This window comes from Lepidothrix coronata, unplaced genomic scaffold, assembly GCF_001604755.1.
Source record: "Lepidothrix coronata isolate B3197 unplaced genomic scaffold, Lepidothrix_coronata-1.0 Scaffold1, whole genome shotgun sequence".
NCBI lineage: Eukaryota > Metazoa > Chordata > Aves > Passeriformes > Pipridae > Lepidothrix > Lepidothrix coronata.
The window spans coordinates 4,074,556-4,090,759 of record NW_016690181.1 but is presented as its reverse complement, the minus strand read 5'-3'; the positions used below and the strand labels follow the sequence as shown (position 1 = coordinate 4,090,759).

At 47.6% G+C, this 16,204-nt stretch overlaps 2 protein-coding genes across 3 annotated transcripts in view; one reads left to right on the top strand and one right to left on the bottom strand.

Annotated features, from left to right (window-relative positions):
• DDB2 (damage specific DNA binding protein 2) overlaps positions 1–5,950 on the bottom strand; it is a 51,122-nt gene extending 45,172 nt beyond the window's left edge. Inside the window, exon 1 of the mRNA XM_017806789.1 lies at positions 5,603–5,950. The gene's annotated coding sequence lies outside the window, so the exon portion shown is untranslated. The remainder of the gene's footprint in view (positions 1–5,602) is intronic.
• A 55-nt stretch (positions 5,951–6,005) lies between these two features.
• Positions 6,006–15,220, top strand: ARFGAP2 (ADP ribosylation factor GTPase activating protein 2). 2 transcript variants are annotated; one of them, XM_017806750.1, is made up of 17 exons: positions 6,006–6,141; positions 6,383–6,501; positions 7,382–7,454; positions 8,001–8,132; positions 8,223–8,303; positions 9,118–9,220; positions 9,856–9,912; positions 10,472–10,516; positions 11,587–11,639; positions 12,043–12,179; positions 12,709–12,840; positions 13,322–13,450; positions 13,528–13,656; positions 14,036–14,162; positions 14,280–14,370; positions 14,458–14,576; positions 14,994–15,220. In XM_017806750.1, exons 1-17 carry the CDS (start codon positions 6,070–6,072, stop codon positions 15,012–15,014), a joined length of 1,620 nt encoding a protein of 539 aa, XP_017662239.1. In that variant the 5' UTR covers positions 6,006–6,069; the 3' UTR covers positions 15,015–15,220. The 2 variants fall into 2 exon arrangements, with proteins under 2 accessions (XP_017662239.1, XP_017662250.1); XM_017806761.1 differs by lacking the exon at positions 10,472–10,516.
• Positions 15,221–16,204: the final 984 nt, after the last annotated feature.

Genomic DNA, 16,204 nt, shown 5'->3' with positions numbered 1-16,204 from the left:
TGTAGGCAACTAGTCCCTGTACTAGAGGGATTCAGTTTAGAAAACTGGTGAGTGGAGTGAGGTGCAAGGAAGAGAGATTACACATGCACTGGAAAACTTGGAAGGGTTGTGTCTGATAGGTGGACAACCCTGCTGGCTCTGAACTCAAGCAAGTTAGTGCCTGTGCTGTGGACTGCCCTTGAAAGAAGGTGAGGTAGTTCGGGGTCTGCTCACTGCCCAGTTTCTCCACCTTGCTCCCATGTGGTGTGATGAACATGTTTTCCATCAGTTGAGTGATTGTCCCCTGCCAAACAGCCTGCTCCCAGGAGGGACACCTGTAACATCTACAAACAGACATTACAGCAAGGTCTAAAACTTGTCCTCAGATCCAGGAAACCCCAGGGCACATCGGCCAGCTCACCCTTACTTTGAGGTATCCCCAAAGACTCCCAAGTCCAAAGCTGCTAGGCCAGAGGTGATATTACCAGACATTTGCAAATAAACATTTGATTATAATATGGGAAATGGAGTTACAAAATAAAAGCCTGAAGACATACATGTATACACACACACACACACTCAACCCAGGAGCAGCACACTCCTCCCCTGGCCCCACACTCCAGTTACCCTTTCCATCAAATCCCAGCAGTTTTGCCTGGCAGCCCAGCAACATCATCTGGCACAGCTGAAAGGGACAGTCCTCTCTTCCTTTCAAAACTCCTAGCCCTTCCCTTACATATTCAGCAATCACACAAGCTCAGCAGGAGATAAGCTCAGCAGTGCAATGACCATGAGCATTTGAGCAGGGCTGGGGATACGACTCAGCCCACGGCTGCCGCTTGCCAGGGCGGGTGCAAGGGACAGCATGTGCAGCAGGACCAGCCTTTCAGCTGCAACACAACCCCAAATCAGAGCAAGCCAGCCATGACTCTGCTCCTTAGTATCTCTCAAGTGATCAACACATCTCTCAAGGAACACAACATCCATTGTGTTCCTTAACTTATGTGTTTCTTCTACATTTGCTGGCTTTTCTCCAAACCACAACATTTGCAAGACTGCTGTAAAACTGTAAGTTGTAAACCTGAACAAAATATTCACTCTACACATAGTCTATTAGCTTCTTATCTTAGATCATGCTGGCAGCATTGAACAGAGTCAGTGTGTGACATGACTGCCTGCCTCAGTGCTGTACTCCTTCCTAGGAAGGCAGCTACTAATTACACTCAGTCCAGCACACCAGCAGGCCAGTCACCCACGACTCTCAGCCATCTGCTTCCCTCACATCAATCCCAGCAAATATATGGCCTTACGGGAGTGCAGGCAGTTTGCTGACTTGACAGAAACCTAACCTAACCATATGGAAAAGTTTCCACATGATCCCTGAAACCACGGGAAACTGGGAGTATCTTCTTACTCTGGGAAGGGACATCCCTGCTGAGAACCCATCCCTTGTTCTAGTGAGAGGGAGAATGCTTTCTATCTGATTCTCCACTCCTTCATTCATGGCTATGCTTGCTCTTTCCACTACTGAAAATAGCCCTGAAATACTGAGCAGAGCTCTCTCCCAGGGTTATTGACTATCCCTGAGGGAAATCATGGATTAATTCATGTCTGTAAACTGCTTAGTAAGGAAGGGGGGGGGCGGGGAAGTAAGAGATTTGTGTTAGGAATTGCTTCTCTGCCCAAGGTATCATTGTAGATTGCTGGTACCCCACCACTTAACACTGTGATCTATGGGAAACTATATGTCCCTGTTAATTTTTGGGTAGTTTACTGAATTTGTCAGACCCTTTCCCAAATCTTCTCATTCAGCAAAAGTGTGAGAGGCCTATGGGTCTGAGTAGGAGAGCAGGACTCAGCCACTTCATCTCTCCTGCACAGTCCTTTCACCCATGTTCTTTGCTGGACAGTGAGAAGAGACCAAGGTCCCTCTTTCCTTCTGCCACCCTGCTTTTGGATAGACTCACAGAGAAGCACTTTCTCTTCACTTCTCTTTTTCTCTTCTCTTGTTTTCAGGCCTGAAAGTGCAGGGCATGTTTGATCCCCATCACAGCACTTCACTCCTGAGTCTCTCCAGCTCAGTAACCTCATGCCCTCAGATAACCAGACTTCTGTACTGCTAATGCATCCCCGGTGTTATGGCAGACTCCAAGAACAAGCCTAGTCACGGTCCTTTGCTTTTCTTTGCTCTCTTGGATGATGCTCTATCTTATCTTTCATAAATAGAGGTGGGTAACAGCAAGGTGATTTCTGATTGGGAGACTACATCAGGCTCAGGGTCTGGTGTCACAGCAGTCAGGAAGAAAGAGGCAAGTGTCAGATGTGATGTTGATGGACAGGGAAGCTGAGGGCCAAAGAGCAGGCTGCCAGCTTGGAGCTCAGGAATTCAGCACTAAAGCATATGAGATGCAAAAGAAACAGATGGAGGAAATAGCAAGAACAGTGCAATGACAACACACGCTCACAGGGAACAGTCAGCAGCAGGAGGTCTTTCCTGTAACTGACAAAGGCAACAGAAAGAAACTGATTATTTCTCAGACCAGCAGCATGCTCTTCCTGCTGCTTTTATGGAAAACTGATGGACAGGATCGGCAGCTTTGCCAGGATCTGGAGCAACCAGCATGAGCTGGAAGGCCTGCAAGGGACCCTGCCGAGGTAGAGAATTTAAGTAACCCTGCTGTAGCAAGCCTTCCTAGGACATGGTGCAGTGAACAGAAACTGTGCTCCCTCCACGGAGGAGAGGAGCCTGTACTGTATCTCCCCATGTCCCCTAGCACAGACAGGCAGAGACAAAGTGTGACACTGACCTACTGGCCTCTGAGGCTGCCTTGCCTCCTCCTGGCAGATGCCGTTTCTCTCTGTTGTGGTTTAACCCTGCATCCAAGTACCAGGCAGCCACCTGCTCACTCCACCCACCCATACCCTCCCGTGGGATAGGGAGGAGAATCATAAAAAGGTAAAACTATAATAATGATAATAATGATAAAGGAATTAAACTCAAGAAACACAAGTGATGCACAATACAACTGCTCACCACCTGCTGATCACTGCCCATCCCCTCCTCAAACAGTGATCAGCCCCTCCCAGACAACTCCCCCCAGTTTATATACTGGGCATGATATTCTATGGTATGGAATATCCCTTTGGCCAGTTTGGGTCAACTGTCCTGGCCATGCTCCCTCCGAGCTTCTTAGGCAGTTCCTTACTGGCAGAACCTGGGAAACTGAAAAGTCTTTGGCTTACAGTAACCACTACTCAGCAACAACCAAATCATCAGTTGTGTTATCAACATTTTCTCATACTAAATGCAAAACACCAGCTACTAGGAAGAAAATTAACCCTATCCCAGTCAAAACCAGGACACTATCTCACAAGCCTCAGCTGGGGGAACGCCAGCATGAACAGAGTCTGCCCCTCCTAACCCTTGTGTGACATCTCCATCACACAGCCAAACAGAGCTCACAAGAATGAAACAAGCAGAGGAAGGGAGCAGCACCACAAAACAGATGATGACAAGACAGGAGCAAGCAACTCAGGTTGGGGCAGCTCTAGCCAACATGAACACAAACACTCCCAATGCACACTCATCATCTGAACTTGCTCCTCGACACAAGATGCAGCTTACACAGCCTCCACCCTGGGCCCTTAATGCACTAACATGTCTTCATTGTCCTGAGCAGCCTCACCTGGGGTTCTACCCAAACTCCCAGCCCATGGGGTTGGGGGGGTTGGATGTGTTTGCATTTAAGCTCAGCCCAGAGCTACTAGTCCCTGTCTGAGCTAAGTTGGAGGAGTAATGGTCTCTGTGCCTGACCTGTAGGCTGGTTTACCAGCTTGATCTCAGGCTTGACTTGCCTTGTCACCACAGACATGCCTGGCAATCACTGGGCTGATCCTGACCCAAACTACCTCATCACCACGAACTTGCCTAGCTATCTCAATTTTTGGTGAAATCCAGCCCCTGTGCTGGGCCTGCCTTGCTCTACATGATCAAGTACTGTGGCAATGGGCCGTGGCTGGTGAGGGCCCTGGCCTGCTTGCCTCAGGAACACCCCTCTCACAGCTCTTCTCCTAGTGTGCAACCAGCCCTTACTGCACCCTGACATCAGCTCTCCTGGTATGACTGCCAGGACAGCTGCACCATGAATGGCATCAGGGAACTGAACTCTTTTAAAAATAGCTGTGAGGAAACTGCTATCGGTTACTTTCACCTGAATTGGTTCCCCAATGCTGTTTGTGTAATCCCAGAAATGGGCATATAGGCACAATTAAGGTAGCAGTATAAGAGCAACAGAAACCTGGGGCTGCTTAAGATAGGACTGCTGCCAAGAATGAGCCCTGTCACACTAGATCAGGCTTCACTACCCAGTTCAGAAAGTCATCTCAGAGTAGCTGGAATCAGATGTGTCAGCCAGAAGCCTCTCATCTTACTGTATGTGCCTCCTATATCAGATCTCACTCTGATCATGTAGTTAAGAGTTTTTCTGATTCCCAGAATACAAGATCCTGCTAAACCTGCAGGGGGCTTTTCCTGCAGTTTTTTTTCCTCAACAACTCTGTTGTTCCTGATTGAATCTCTATGTCCCGACTTTACGTATCTTCCTAAGATCATAGGTCCTAGGTTCTCATTGCAATGAATTCTACTGTCTGCCTTAATATCTGTGGGTAATGTGGAAATGAGTGAAATGAAAGTCTTTAAATTTAAACTGAAAGTTGTCCAGGTGTTAGTATGTTTAACTGTTTCTTTTAGTGACAAGCTGGTGTTGCAGAGGAATCTCAGAGGTAAGGAAATCTCAACCTATTCCATCTCTGTAATACCATGCTACTGATTAGCCTTTGTTGTTATTGCCCTTCTGAATCTCTCATTGCTCTGCACCAATTTTATTTTTTTTTTTGGTTTGCTAAAGCATGAAATGGCCTATATGCCACTGACTTTTAGTTCAAAGCACAACCACATTTTTTCCTGTTTTTCTCGTGTTATACCTGAATGGCTTTCTATCCCATACCCTCCTGCTTCCAGGTGGGTAATACATCAAAGGCCCTGACATGATCTTTGCTCTGAAGTAACAACTTCCCTACCTTGATTATTGCCTCATGCTGCCTTGATTACTGCACAGGATTAGCCAGTGCTGAGAGGTCTCCCCCCTCACTAAATCAGGCTATGAAGGTAGTGAAGGGCCTTGAGAGGAAGCTGTACGAGGAGCAGCTGAGGTCATTTGGTCTGTTCAGCTTGGAGAAGAGGAGACTGAGCAGAGACCTCATTGCAGTCTCCAACTTCCTTGTGCTAGGAAGAAGAGACACTGATCTCTTCTCTGTGGTGACCAGTGACAGGATCAGAGGGAATCACCTGGAGTTGTGTCAGGGGAGGTTTAGGCTGGATATTAGAAAAAGGGTTTTCACCCAGAGTGTGGCTGGTCACTGGAACAGGCTCCCCAAGGAAGTGGTCACAGCACCAAGCCTGACTGAGTCCAAGAAGTGTTTGGACAATACTCTCAGGCACATGGTGTGACTCTCGAGGATGGTCCTTTGCAGGACCAGGAGTTGGACTTGAATGATCCTTGTGGGTTCTTTCCAACTCAGGATATTCTGTGATTCTGTGAATCACTTCCAGATCACCACTCACTTGTGCCAGTGTGCCAGACGCGGTGTCCTGAGGTCGGGCTGCTGGAGCAGGTGCTGCCTGTAATCGCTGAGCTTTTTCCCCGGTAGAAGCTGACCCGCGGCAGGCACTGCCTCTTTGCTATTCTAAAGGGTCCTTATCTCGGTCCGGGCCCGCAGCGGCCCCAAAAGGACGGGCACGGCCAGAAGGGCTCCCTCAGAAGTGCCGGGTACGGGGCTGCGGGACCGCCGTGAGCATTCAGAGCTGAGGGGGGTCTCGGCGCGCGGAACGTCCCCGCTCGTGTTTAGCCTCCGGCGTGCGAAGGCGATGCCGTGACACCCGAGCAGCAGCGGGCCGGCAGCCGGGCGGCGGACGGGCTGCTCCGCTCCCGGGGCGGGGCGAGCCGGCCCAGCACAGACCAGTCGCGGCCGCGGCGCCGATTGGGCCCGGCCGGCTCCCGTCCCCGCGGGGGTGTCTGGGAAGGAGAGATCATGGCGGCGGAGCCGAGCAAGACGGAGATCCAGACTCTCTTCAAGCGGCTCCGGGCAGCGCCGGCCAACAAGGTAGCTGGGAGCGGCCGGGGGCTACCGGACCCTCCGTGCCGGGCTGCTGCATTGCGGCCGCGGTCTGCGCTCGGACCGGACCCCGGTGGGCTCCGGGCCGCGCTGCGGCGGCTCTTGGGGCGGCCGGGCAGAGGCTCTCGAGGAGGGCCCGGGGAGAGCCGGGGCCGCCGGGCTGCGGCAGCGGGTCGCGGAGCGGCAGAGCCGCCGCCTCAGCCCGGTTGTCCCTCTGCATTCGCTTTAGTCGTGCTTCGACTGCGGCGCCAAGAACCCGAGCTGGGCCAGCATCACCTACGGAGTCTTCCTGTGCATCGACTGCTCCGGTGTCCACAGGTCCCTGGGCGTGCACCTCAGCTTCATCAGGTGCGTGGGGAGCGGGGGCCCGGCCCGCGGTGCCGCCGGCAGGCCTGGGGCAGCCGTGCCTCCTTGCCGTGGGAACAGGCAGCGATTGGGAGAGGAGCGATCCCTTCGGGTTGTGTGTGGCTCGCTCGCCGGAGGTTCTGGGTCACTCAGCCCTTCCGAGATGGAGCTTCCAAAGCACCTCAAGTGGACCATCGACATGTTACTTTCGCTAAGCTTGCGGAAATGCTGTCTGGACTTTGACTTGTAGAAGCAGAGAGGGGAGTGTGTGTGCGGTGTGAATCTTGCCAGTAAAACAGCAGTATGGTAGTCTTTCTTGTAATGCTAAACAAGGCAAAAAGAGGAATATTATTTAATCTTTTCTGTATCAACTCAGCGGGAAAGATGGTTTTTGATTTTCAGTTTAGTTCTTTTTGCTACTTATAAAATTTAGCATTTTAAGTAATAGAACTGTGACCTTTACTTGTTCAGAGAAAAGTTGAGTAACTGATATGAGACACACTGTGTCCCCTGACTTTACTTGGATGTTTTCTCAGTTGCTTTGTCATGTGTTTTGGCCTAATCCATTGGACGGGCTGAATATGAGTCTCTACATGTGGTTGGCTGTACTTTCCTAGCTCAAGCTCTGCCCTCTAAACAAGCAGTACAAGTGAGAGATCCTCAAAATTTGGATATTATTTGATGTGAAGCTGGGTTTTTTCCTCACTTTAAAAGTTCAAATTAATTTTTTTACAGGAGCAAAGAAGTTACTAAGATGTTTTTTCCCTCTTTGCCTTATATACTCTGGGATAGTAGTGGGATATCTGACCATTCTAGGTTAAAGCTTGCTTTTGCATTTGGTATGCTTGTTCTTCATTAATAGAAATAATTGGTTCTCACACAGGTCCACGGAATTGGATTCTAACTGGAACTGGTTCCAGCTGAGGTGTATGCAAGTGGGCAGCAATGCCAATGCGGTGAGGAGCCTCTGTGGGCATTTTGCTTGGTTTCCCTCTTACTAATCCACACCCTCTGTTTCTTGTACCTTTCCTTTGTGTGGCTTTATCAGTACCAACCTCACCTATTCTTTTTCTGGATAGCAAACTCTTCCGAAATGTGTAATGAAGGGGGAGGCGTTTGTCAGGTGTGCTTAGAGGTCAGACTGTGATCTTTGCCTGTATTGTTTTCTGATGTGCAGTTCTGTCATTTTCTTGCACCTCATTTAAATGAGGCACAGTCTTCTTAAATGATAGGAGTTCATAACACTCATTAGTTTGAAAGCTCATGCTCAGCACTGTGAATCAGAATCATCCTTCTGTGGAGGATATAAATGGTTTTCATGAGCCTTTGTGGCCTGGAGTGAGACATTTTGGAGAAAGCTGATCAGTGAATGGTTGGTTCATGCTGTGTTCTCAGTATGTCATCCCCTGTCTCTGGGAAGCTTTCTTTTTCTATTGAGTTTGTCTAATGCATGCTTGAGTACGATCTAGCAGTCAGGAGACTGAATATTCTTCTCTTTTCAGACTGCTTTCTTCCGCCAGCATGGCTGTACTACCACAGATGCCAATGCTAAATATAACAGCCGAGCTGCCCAGATGTACAGGGAGAAGATCCGGCAGCTGGCAAGTGCTGCCATGGCCAAGTACGGCACTGATGTAAGTCTGAGCAGCTTGTCACTGTTAGATGAGTAGTGCTGGATGCTGAGTCTTGTAGGATACCTTCTTTTTTTCATCTCCTCTCTTCAGCTGCTTATAGATGGACTGAGTGGAGCCCCTGGGCACTCCCCTGACAAGAGTGATGCTGATTTCTTTACAGAGCACACACAGGTGAGAAGAATTGCCTAAACCAGGCAGCCTTACTAGCTCTCAAATAGCCAGCTGTTCAATCAGGAGCAGTCCCACTTAGTTTGGAAGGACTCTAAATTGTATAATTAATCAGTAGTTACATAGAAGAACTAAGATTCAGTCATCTGTCTTGGACATAGTCACAGATTTCAACAGTCCCTGATGGGGCCTGTAATATCCATGTCTTTTGTTTTTAAGACCATCTTTACTTTCAAACAATACTCAGAGCTACCAGCTACTCCCCGGTAGTGTGTGCTGTGTTAATGCATAGTTTCTTTGTACAGTTTAAGCAAGAACTGGCTATTCCTTTGAACTTCTGGTTAGTCAGCTTTTCAGTGCACAGACCCTGGCAAAATGGATTTGGGCAACTGTCTGCACAGTGCTAGGCAGACTTTCTCGGGCGAATAGAGCGACATGAGAATTGGCTGAGAATGGCAAATAGAGACAGTGGGAGCAGAGGTTTAATTTTTTCCAGGAAAACTCATTCACACTTTCTCCTAGATTTAAGCTCATGTCCTTTAACCTGAGAAGTCCTCACAGTAGCCAACTGTCAGATGATGTTGTCATTCCTCTTGGTCTTTCATTCAGCTTAGCTTTCATTTTTTCTTTAACTTTTGTCCCTGGTAAGGGAATGTTGACTTGTTCGTATATTATCTTCAGTGAAGATATAGTCTGGAGTTTAGAACAAGTTTCCTTTGGCCTAAAATTGAATATGGGTTACCAAACCTGAAGTAAGTTCAGGATTTTCTGGTTCGTTCATCTTCTACAAATCATTGAAATGAGCATCTCCTTGCAGTCTTCCAGTACCTGGGATGTAGCAGATGCCAGCCAGAATCTTGCACAGTCTTCCCCAGAGGTGGAAAAAGCAGCAAAGTCATCAGAAGACAGCGAAGTGTCAAGTGAGTTCCTTGCTGAATTATTCTTTCCAAAGACATGCTTTCATTTCCAGGAGAATACAGTTCTCTACTGCAGTTGGAAGGGCTGAGCGGTTTGAAGGAGTGGAAGCTCTCTGCACTCTATGATGTTTATTAAATTTGTGGAGACTTAAAAAACATTGCTCTGTTTGGGATCAGTTCTCTGCTTTTCCTGAAATGCACGCAGAACTGTTTTGTGGATTTAGCTGCCCCGTTTTCCTGATTCCAGGCATAATTATTTGTTTAAACACTCTTCTCTATCCCTTGAATTGTGTGGTTCTGAAAATGACACATGAATATAGAGCAGAAAACTGTTTCTAGGCTGAATGACAAGGAAACCAAGAATCTGGGGGCATAGCTGTAATTTGAAACGGCTTTGTATATTCCCCAGCAGAGTGGTTGCTTTCTTTTACTGTGTTAAGAACACTGCAGAGAGAACAATTTGCTCTATGGAGACATAAAGTTGTTGTGCTTGGGAAACTGCATGTTTCAAGCCGTAACTTGATTTGTTTGTGGGGGCAGAGGAGCTGGAAGAGCTGTAGTGAACCTGTGAACACACTGGGAAAAAAGGTGTTGAGAATCAATCCACTGAATGTTTTCTTCCGGTTTTGTGCCCACAGATGCCAGCCAAGGCCCATCTATTGACTTGTTGAGCACATCTCCTAAAGCTCCTCTAGGTAAGTAAGACTCTTCATCTCTTTGATCAGTCTTGCTCTTATACCTTATGTTCAGTAGTAAGCTCAGTGGAGCTGGAACCAATGAGCCAATTTCCAGAATATCTAAAGAAGCTTATCTTCCTGTGGAGCCAGTACTAACTATGTTCCTGAACCCCAATGCCAAGCTACAGTTTGTTGGAGATTTCCTCCTCCTTCGGGTGATTGAGTTCTAAGCTGTTGCCTTCCCAAAAACATGTTTTTATTTTTTGAGCTTTGGACAAGACTTGGCATGTGCATATCGAGAACATGGATGACTGAGGCCACATGGCTGTGGTGTTTGGTTTTTTGGTTTGTTTCCCCACAGAACCTTTGGAGACAAATGAATTTTTAGAATCGGAGTAATAGGGATTTGTATCTGATTCTCTCCTGCCATTACTGTCCTGGCTGCACACAAAGCATCTAACTGGAGCTTTTTTCCTTACTGGGAGCATGCTCCTTGCCCACAGTGGGTTCATTCTGGGTGGAAAGCCTGTGTCCTCGAGTGTCTGTTCATTCCCCATGTTTTATGTCTCTTCCTCAGACATGTCCATGTATCTATCAACACAAGGGGCTGCTCCTGCCAGAGGTAACTGGCTAACAGCTGGCCTGCACTGGCTGCTTGTGACAACTCTGCTTGCCCCTTCTGTAATTCTGCCTTCAATTCTAACTTAACTTCCTGTGCCTGGGGGAAGAGAATGACCCAAAGCTTATATGTGTTGTATTGGGATCTAAACCAGCTATTTCACATCTGTAAAGAGACCTTATTGACTTTTTTGTTTAATGTTTTCTAACAGTAAAAATAAAAACAAAAAACCTCAAATCAAATGTTAGGAACAGTGAGTGAAAAACGGTCTGGGATAGCATGAATGTTTTGAATCTTCTTATTTCAAAAACTTATGGTAAGACTAAAAAAGATACAGGAAAGCTGCCAGGAATGATCTATGGGCTAACAAAAGTCATGTGGCTGTAGAAAGTAAGGAGACACATGCAGAAGAAAAGCCCAACAAGGGTGATAAAAGATTTCTGAGCTTGGAAAAATGTCTTGGGCAGTCCGTCTCTGCTTTGTTCCTACCCTTTTCCCCAGGCATCTGCTGCTTGGCTGGACCTTGTCTGGTTTTACAAGTGTGGTACGCCCTCAGAGTCATAAGTGCAAGGTTTTGGGGAACCTTGTTGCTTTTACAGCTCGCTGCACTTTAGGTCCATTTTGTTGTTGGAATGTTCATGTAAACATGACTTCAGGGTTCTTGCTGCTTTCTCCCTAAGGCATTGGTGAGGCACTGTCCTTCATATGCCTCTGAAGCTGCATTTTCTTGAATTTGTGTATGGAATAAATCTAGTCTTTCTCTAACTACCCTGATCCCTACTGGATGGGGTCACCTGCTGCATAACACTCAGAGAAGCTATTCACAGTTCTTAATTCACTTACAAGTTTCTTCAGCAATGGACATGCTTCTTTAGGCCAACAGCCTGCAATTGTGGAGCTTCTAAGTGCATCTTACTTATCTGGGTGAAGGCACCCAGTCTTCTGATGTAAAGTGCATGGTGTGCCCTGGACGCAATAGCAGCTGGACTGTGGTGGATGTTCATGTTGCTGTCTAATTTTGGCTTTTTAAATTAATTCACTTCTGCTTATTTGCTGCTTCCCTTCTCTTGTAGAACTTAAATCCTCCCTCATTGGAAAGAAGAAGCCAGGAGCTGCCAAGAAAGGGGTATGTCTGAGCTCTTGTTTTATGGAGAGGCATGTCTCATATTACTGCTGTCCTTTCCCTGGCCCTTGCTTTCTGCCCTTAACAAAGCTACATACTAAGAGATCCGTTTGGGGAAGGGAGAGCTTATACAGCTTGTATATTAATGCACAAAAAAATTAGGTTTTGGATCATTAGTGGTTACGGTCTGAAGTGTATGTGGCTGAGCTGTTAGGGCTGGCCCACTGGTGGGTTAACTCTTGGGTGTTCTTCCATACTGTGTTGCAAGCTCTTTTGGGTCTGTAGGTTGTGACTACACAGGGAGACTGAAGGCCTGATCAGTGCAGCAAGAAGTAGGATTCAGGTTTTCTTCTACAGTGAACAATCTAGGGTGAAGAAATCACAACTTTTTGTTTTGTTTTTCTAGTTAGGAGCAAAAAAAGGTCTTGGAGCCCAGAAAGTAAGCAGCCAGAGCTTCAGTGAGATTGAGCGACAAGCCCAGGTGGCAGAGCAGCTGAGGGAGCAGCAGGCAGTGGAGTCCAGGAAACAAGCCGAGGAGTCCATGTAAGTGCCCTGTTTGGGATGAGTACCTTGCATACGTAAGGCAGAAGTAATATGAGGTTAATGCTGTTCATCGTAGGACCACCTAATGTGAGTACAGAACACACTGCATTATAGGAGGAGCAGTAGCTATAAGCCAGTATGGCCCTTGTTATGGGCCATATGTCAGTTATACTGACATATTTTATTCAAATTATCATCCTTGGAAGAGTTTAGGGAGCAGATATGCAAGTATTTTGTGTTTCTATTCACCTTTGAACAGGACTAAAAAAGGCAAAGGCTGAACTGGATGGGTCATTTTTGTGGTGGGGAGGGGAAGACAGATGCTGCAATGCTTACAGTAAGGAAATCATGGTTAGCCAGAAGAAGAGTTGAATCTCGGGGAGGTGAGATTGGAAAACAAGCAGTAGCTTTTGTGCAAGGATTTTGGCAGAGCTGTTCTGAAAATGGCTGTTTTGATGGGTTACTCCTTCACAGCATGGGCAGCAAGGGAGGGTAATGAGCTGGTACCCACCATACCTCTCTCCTTCAGAGTCGCCTCAATGCGTCTGGCTTATCAGGAACTGCAGCTTGATCGGAAGAAGGAAGAGAAGAAGCTTCAGAATCTTGAAGGGAAGAAGCGTGAACAAGCAGAGAGGCTGGGCATGGGCTTGGTGTCCAGAAGGTACTTGGCTGTGGATGGCATAGGACAGACAGGTGTCTTAGAAGCACCCTGCTCTGGAAAAGTTTCTTGAAGGCAGTAGCTTGCTCTTGTAACAGATAAGGAGATGATTTTATTAAAGAGTTCATTTGCTGGTCTAGATCTAAAAATGCTTCAGGCACCAGAAGGAATGGGCACTTTGTTCAAAGGTTCTAGTTCTCATCTGAGCTTTTCCACAGATGTGTGGCCTGTCAGTGTCTAGCTCTAGAGCCCTGCTGCTTGACAGATGTCTCCCTGCAGGATCCTTCCTTTAAGAAGGTAGCTCAAGACTTCTGAAGGAGCATAGATAAGTGGTGAAGGGGGCTGACAATCCCAAAGCTCTCCCTCCAGGCTTGTGGCACCTGTCCTGCCTGCCAGAAGGCCAGATTCAGTTTTGAAGCAGACTGGTTGTAGGGGCTGGATGCTGTCAGACCCATCAGCCCTGACTGCCTGTTTGTTGTGCTAGTCCTGTTTCACACTCGGTGATGGCTGAGATGCAAGTAATTGAGCAGGAGGCGCCGCTGGGAGCAAAGTCTTCCCGCTCTCAATTGGACTTGTTTGAAGATGGTGGAAGCTTCACGTGTGGACCTCCCAAGTAAGACTTGGCTTCGGTGTAGTCTTTGGCTTAATCCTGAATTTTATGTCTGGCCTCAATTAACCTATTTTTGATAGGTACAAATACAGTCCCTTCTCATTTGAAGATGCATTTGGCTCACGATGGGAAACAGACTCTTCATGGGGTATGGACAAAGAGGAGGAACCTGAGGTGACTGTTTCCAGTATTCGGCCAGTTTCAGAGAGGTAATGCTTGCCACTGCTAGTGTACCTTGTGCCCCTTGTGTCCCTGTTTGTGGGACAAAGGGATAAGTCTGGGAGCTGTGGGAGAGATGCTGCTGTGTTACAGCAGGAGCCTTGTGCTACAAAAGATAACTTGCACAGACAAGCCCAAGAAAAAGGGCCTTGAGTGAAAGGGCCTTAGGCACTTCTTTCCCTATCATATCCCTAAGTTTGATACAGCCTCTATGGTCATCAAGTGCTGGCTGTCCTGAGGTGGGCAGAGATGGTAGCTAGCACTTGAGGATTTCTTGCTTTCCTTTGATCAGATGGGGTCTGAGACAGAAGTCTGATTCTTTACTGTGTTGATGAGCTTAAGCTGACGTGTCTTTTCTTGTTTCCTTAGACCCACCAGTAGGCGGGAGACTGAGAACAGGCCATCCATTGTGGAATCCAATGAAGCTCGGCAGAAGTTTGCAGGGGCTAAAGCTATCTCTTCAGATATGTTTTTTGGGCGGGAGGCAGATGCTGAGGTAGATGTATTCTGCAGTGCTTATGCTGCTACAGCTCTGGTTTTACCTCCTTCTGTTTGCTCAGGTCCTACTTTATTCCCTTCTTTTATAACCTTTTTATTTTGTTTTCTGCTGCAGTATGAAGCCAGATCCCGACTGCAGCAGCTCTCAGGCAGCAGCGCCATCAGCTCTGCAGACCTGTTTGGAGAGGCTGACAATGTACACTCAGGTTTGTTAGCACTCAGTGGTTTGAGGAAGGGGGTCAGGGTGCTCTGGAGCTGAGAAACTCCGGGCTAACTGCTGCTGGTTCTTGCAGGTGGCGTGTCTATTGGAAATGTCCTGCCTGCAGCTGACATTGCACAGTTCAAGCAAGGAGTGAAATCCGTTGCTGGCAAGATGGCTGTCCTAGCCAATGGGGTGATGAACTCCCTCCAGGTGAGGTTACACTATGGCACCTTCAGACAGGCTATTGTCATGGTCAGGGACCTTCACAATAATCTGGCTTCTACTGGAATTATTGTTGTCTTCTTAAATTATGGGGAAAGTCTCAGGTAGAGACCGGTCTTTTATAGCTGACAACTACAGTACAATAACTGAGCAATGCCAGGTGGCCAGTGAACTCTACTTGGCCATCTTACTCTCCTGCTGTACAGGACGCCTTGTTATGTCAGATATGCCTTTTCCACAAATTCCAGGCAGAACTTAAGAAAGTTAAGGTCATTTTACCTTCTGGTGTCCTGTCTAGGTAACCACATACTGCATTGAAATACCAAACCCCCCAATTTCTTGTTATTGGTCTCTGGATTTTGCATGAAGGTGTTGTAGCATGGTGTTTTCTTGTTTCCTCCTCAGGATCGTTATGGCTCATATTGATGACCCAGGGACTGCAACTCAAAGGGAAGCAAGCAAGAGGCACTGATGCCACCTTTGTCTGGAGTAAACTCCGCAGGACTGTCTTATTATCTGGGTTGGGTGGGGAGGGGAGAAGGTAACTGGAGGGAGTCAGGACATGGCTGTTCCCAGGATGCTTTCTGAATATCTCTGGATTCCACTCTATTAAAATTCAATGTGCCCTCATACCCACTGCTATCTACTAGCCAGTAGAGACAGGCCTTCTTACAAGGTTAACCCCACTGTTGTAAAAGATATGACAGGAACTCCTGGACTGCCCTCATCAGTGCTCCTGTCCTTCTTGGCCCATACCTTAACTCACCAAGTGACAGAGGAAAGGGGAATGCTATTTTTCTGAACATCATGTGACATGACTTTTCTGCTCAGTGCTCCCAATCCATGGTGCTGTGGAGTCCTCTGTTTTTGCAGGGTCTGACTTTTGCCATGATATGGTCCTTTTTACTGTCTTCTAAACCAGCATATATAGATGCAGAAGAAAAAAAACTCAAAGCAAAGATTATATTTTTAGCTTCTAACTACATCATCAGCAAGAAAGGCCCAGGTAAAGAAGTAATTTACTGGATCCCTGGTTATTTTGTTGCCCAGGTTTGGATGGAGGTCAAAGTACTGAGCCTCTGACACCACCATGAGATGCAGCAGTGAGTGAGGACTGTCATTTTAGTCCTGTTCAACTTGGTCTCTGCTTCTGACTCTGGTTTTAACAAGAGCATGTTTTTCTCTTCCTTGGACTCTGCTGTTGAGGTGGGAAAGGGCTAGTTACACACTCTTAGTAATACTAAGAAGAGATGCTGAGGCTGTTCTGAAGCCTTTTCTGTGGGACTGGGAAGAGGCTTGCATGGGCTTCACCTCTCCTGCTCATTGAGGGGCTGTAGTAGCTGCTGGGATGAGGAAGCGTTACTCAGCTGCTCTATGCTGATGTTTTGCCACCCAGGGCCACTGTGATAGGGCAGGAGGGGGGTAAGGGTCGGGTCTTCCTGTGGCTTTGCCACCTGTGTCCCGGCACGAGGGGCCAGAGCTCCGGGGAGTGACAGTGTTGCCACAGGGTGAGGGCAGGAGATCACGGGCACCTGCATGGCCGCAAGTGCTGCCCCAGTGCTCAGAGTGATGCTCCCCCCAGGCCATGCCCCAGGCAGCACCTAGAGGAGGGGCCA

Excerpts from the sequence above, each read along its gene's own strand:
- ARFGAP2 (XM_017806750.1), top strand. The coding sequence starts at position 6,070 with ATGGCGGCGGAGCCGAGCAAGACGGAGATCCAGACTCTCTTCAAGCGG. Across the intron at positions 6,502-7,381 it reads GTGCACCTCAGCTTCATCAG|GTCCACGGAATTGGATTCTA; the intron begins GTGCGTGGGGAG and ends GTTCTCACACAG. Across the intron at positions 9,221-9,855 it reads AGAAGACAGCGAAGTGTCAA|ATGCCAGCCAAGGCCCATCT; the intron begins GTGAGTTCCTTG and ends TTGTGCCCACAG.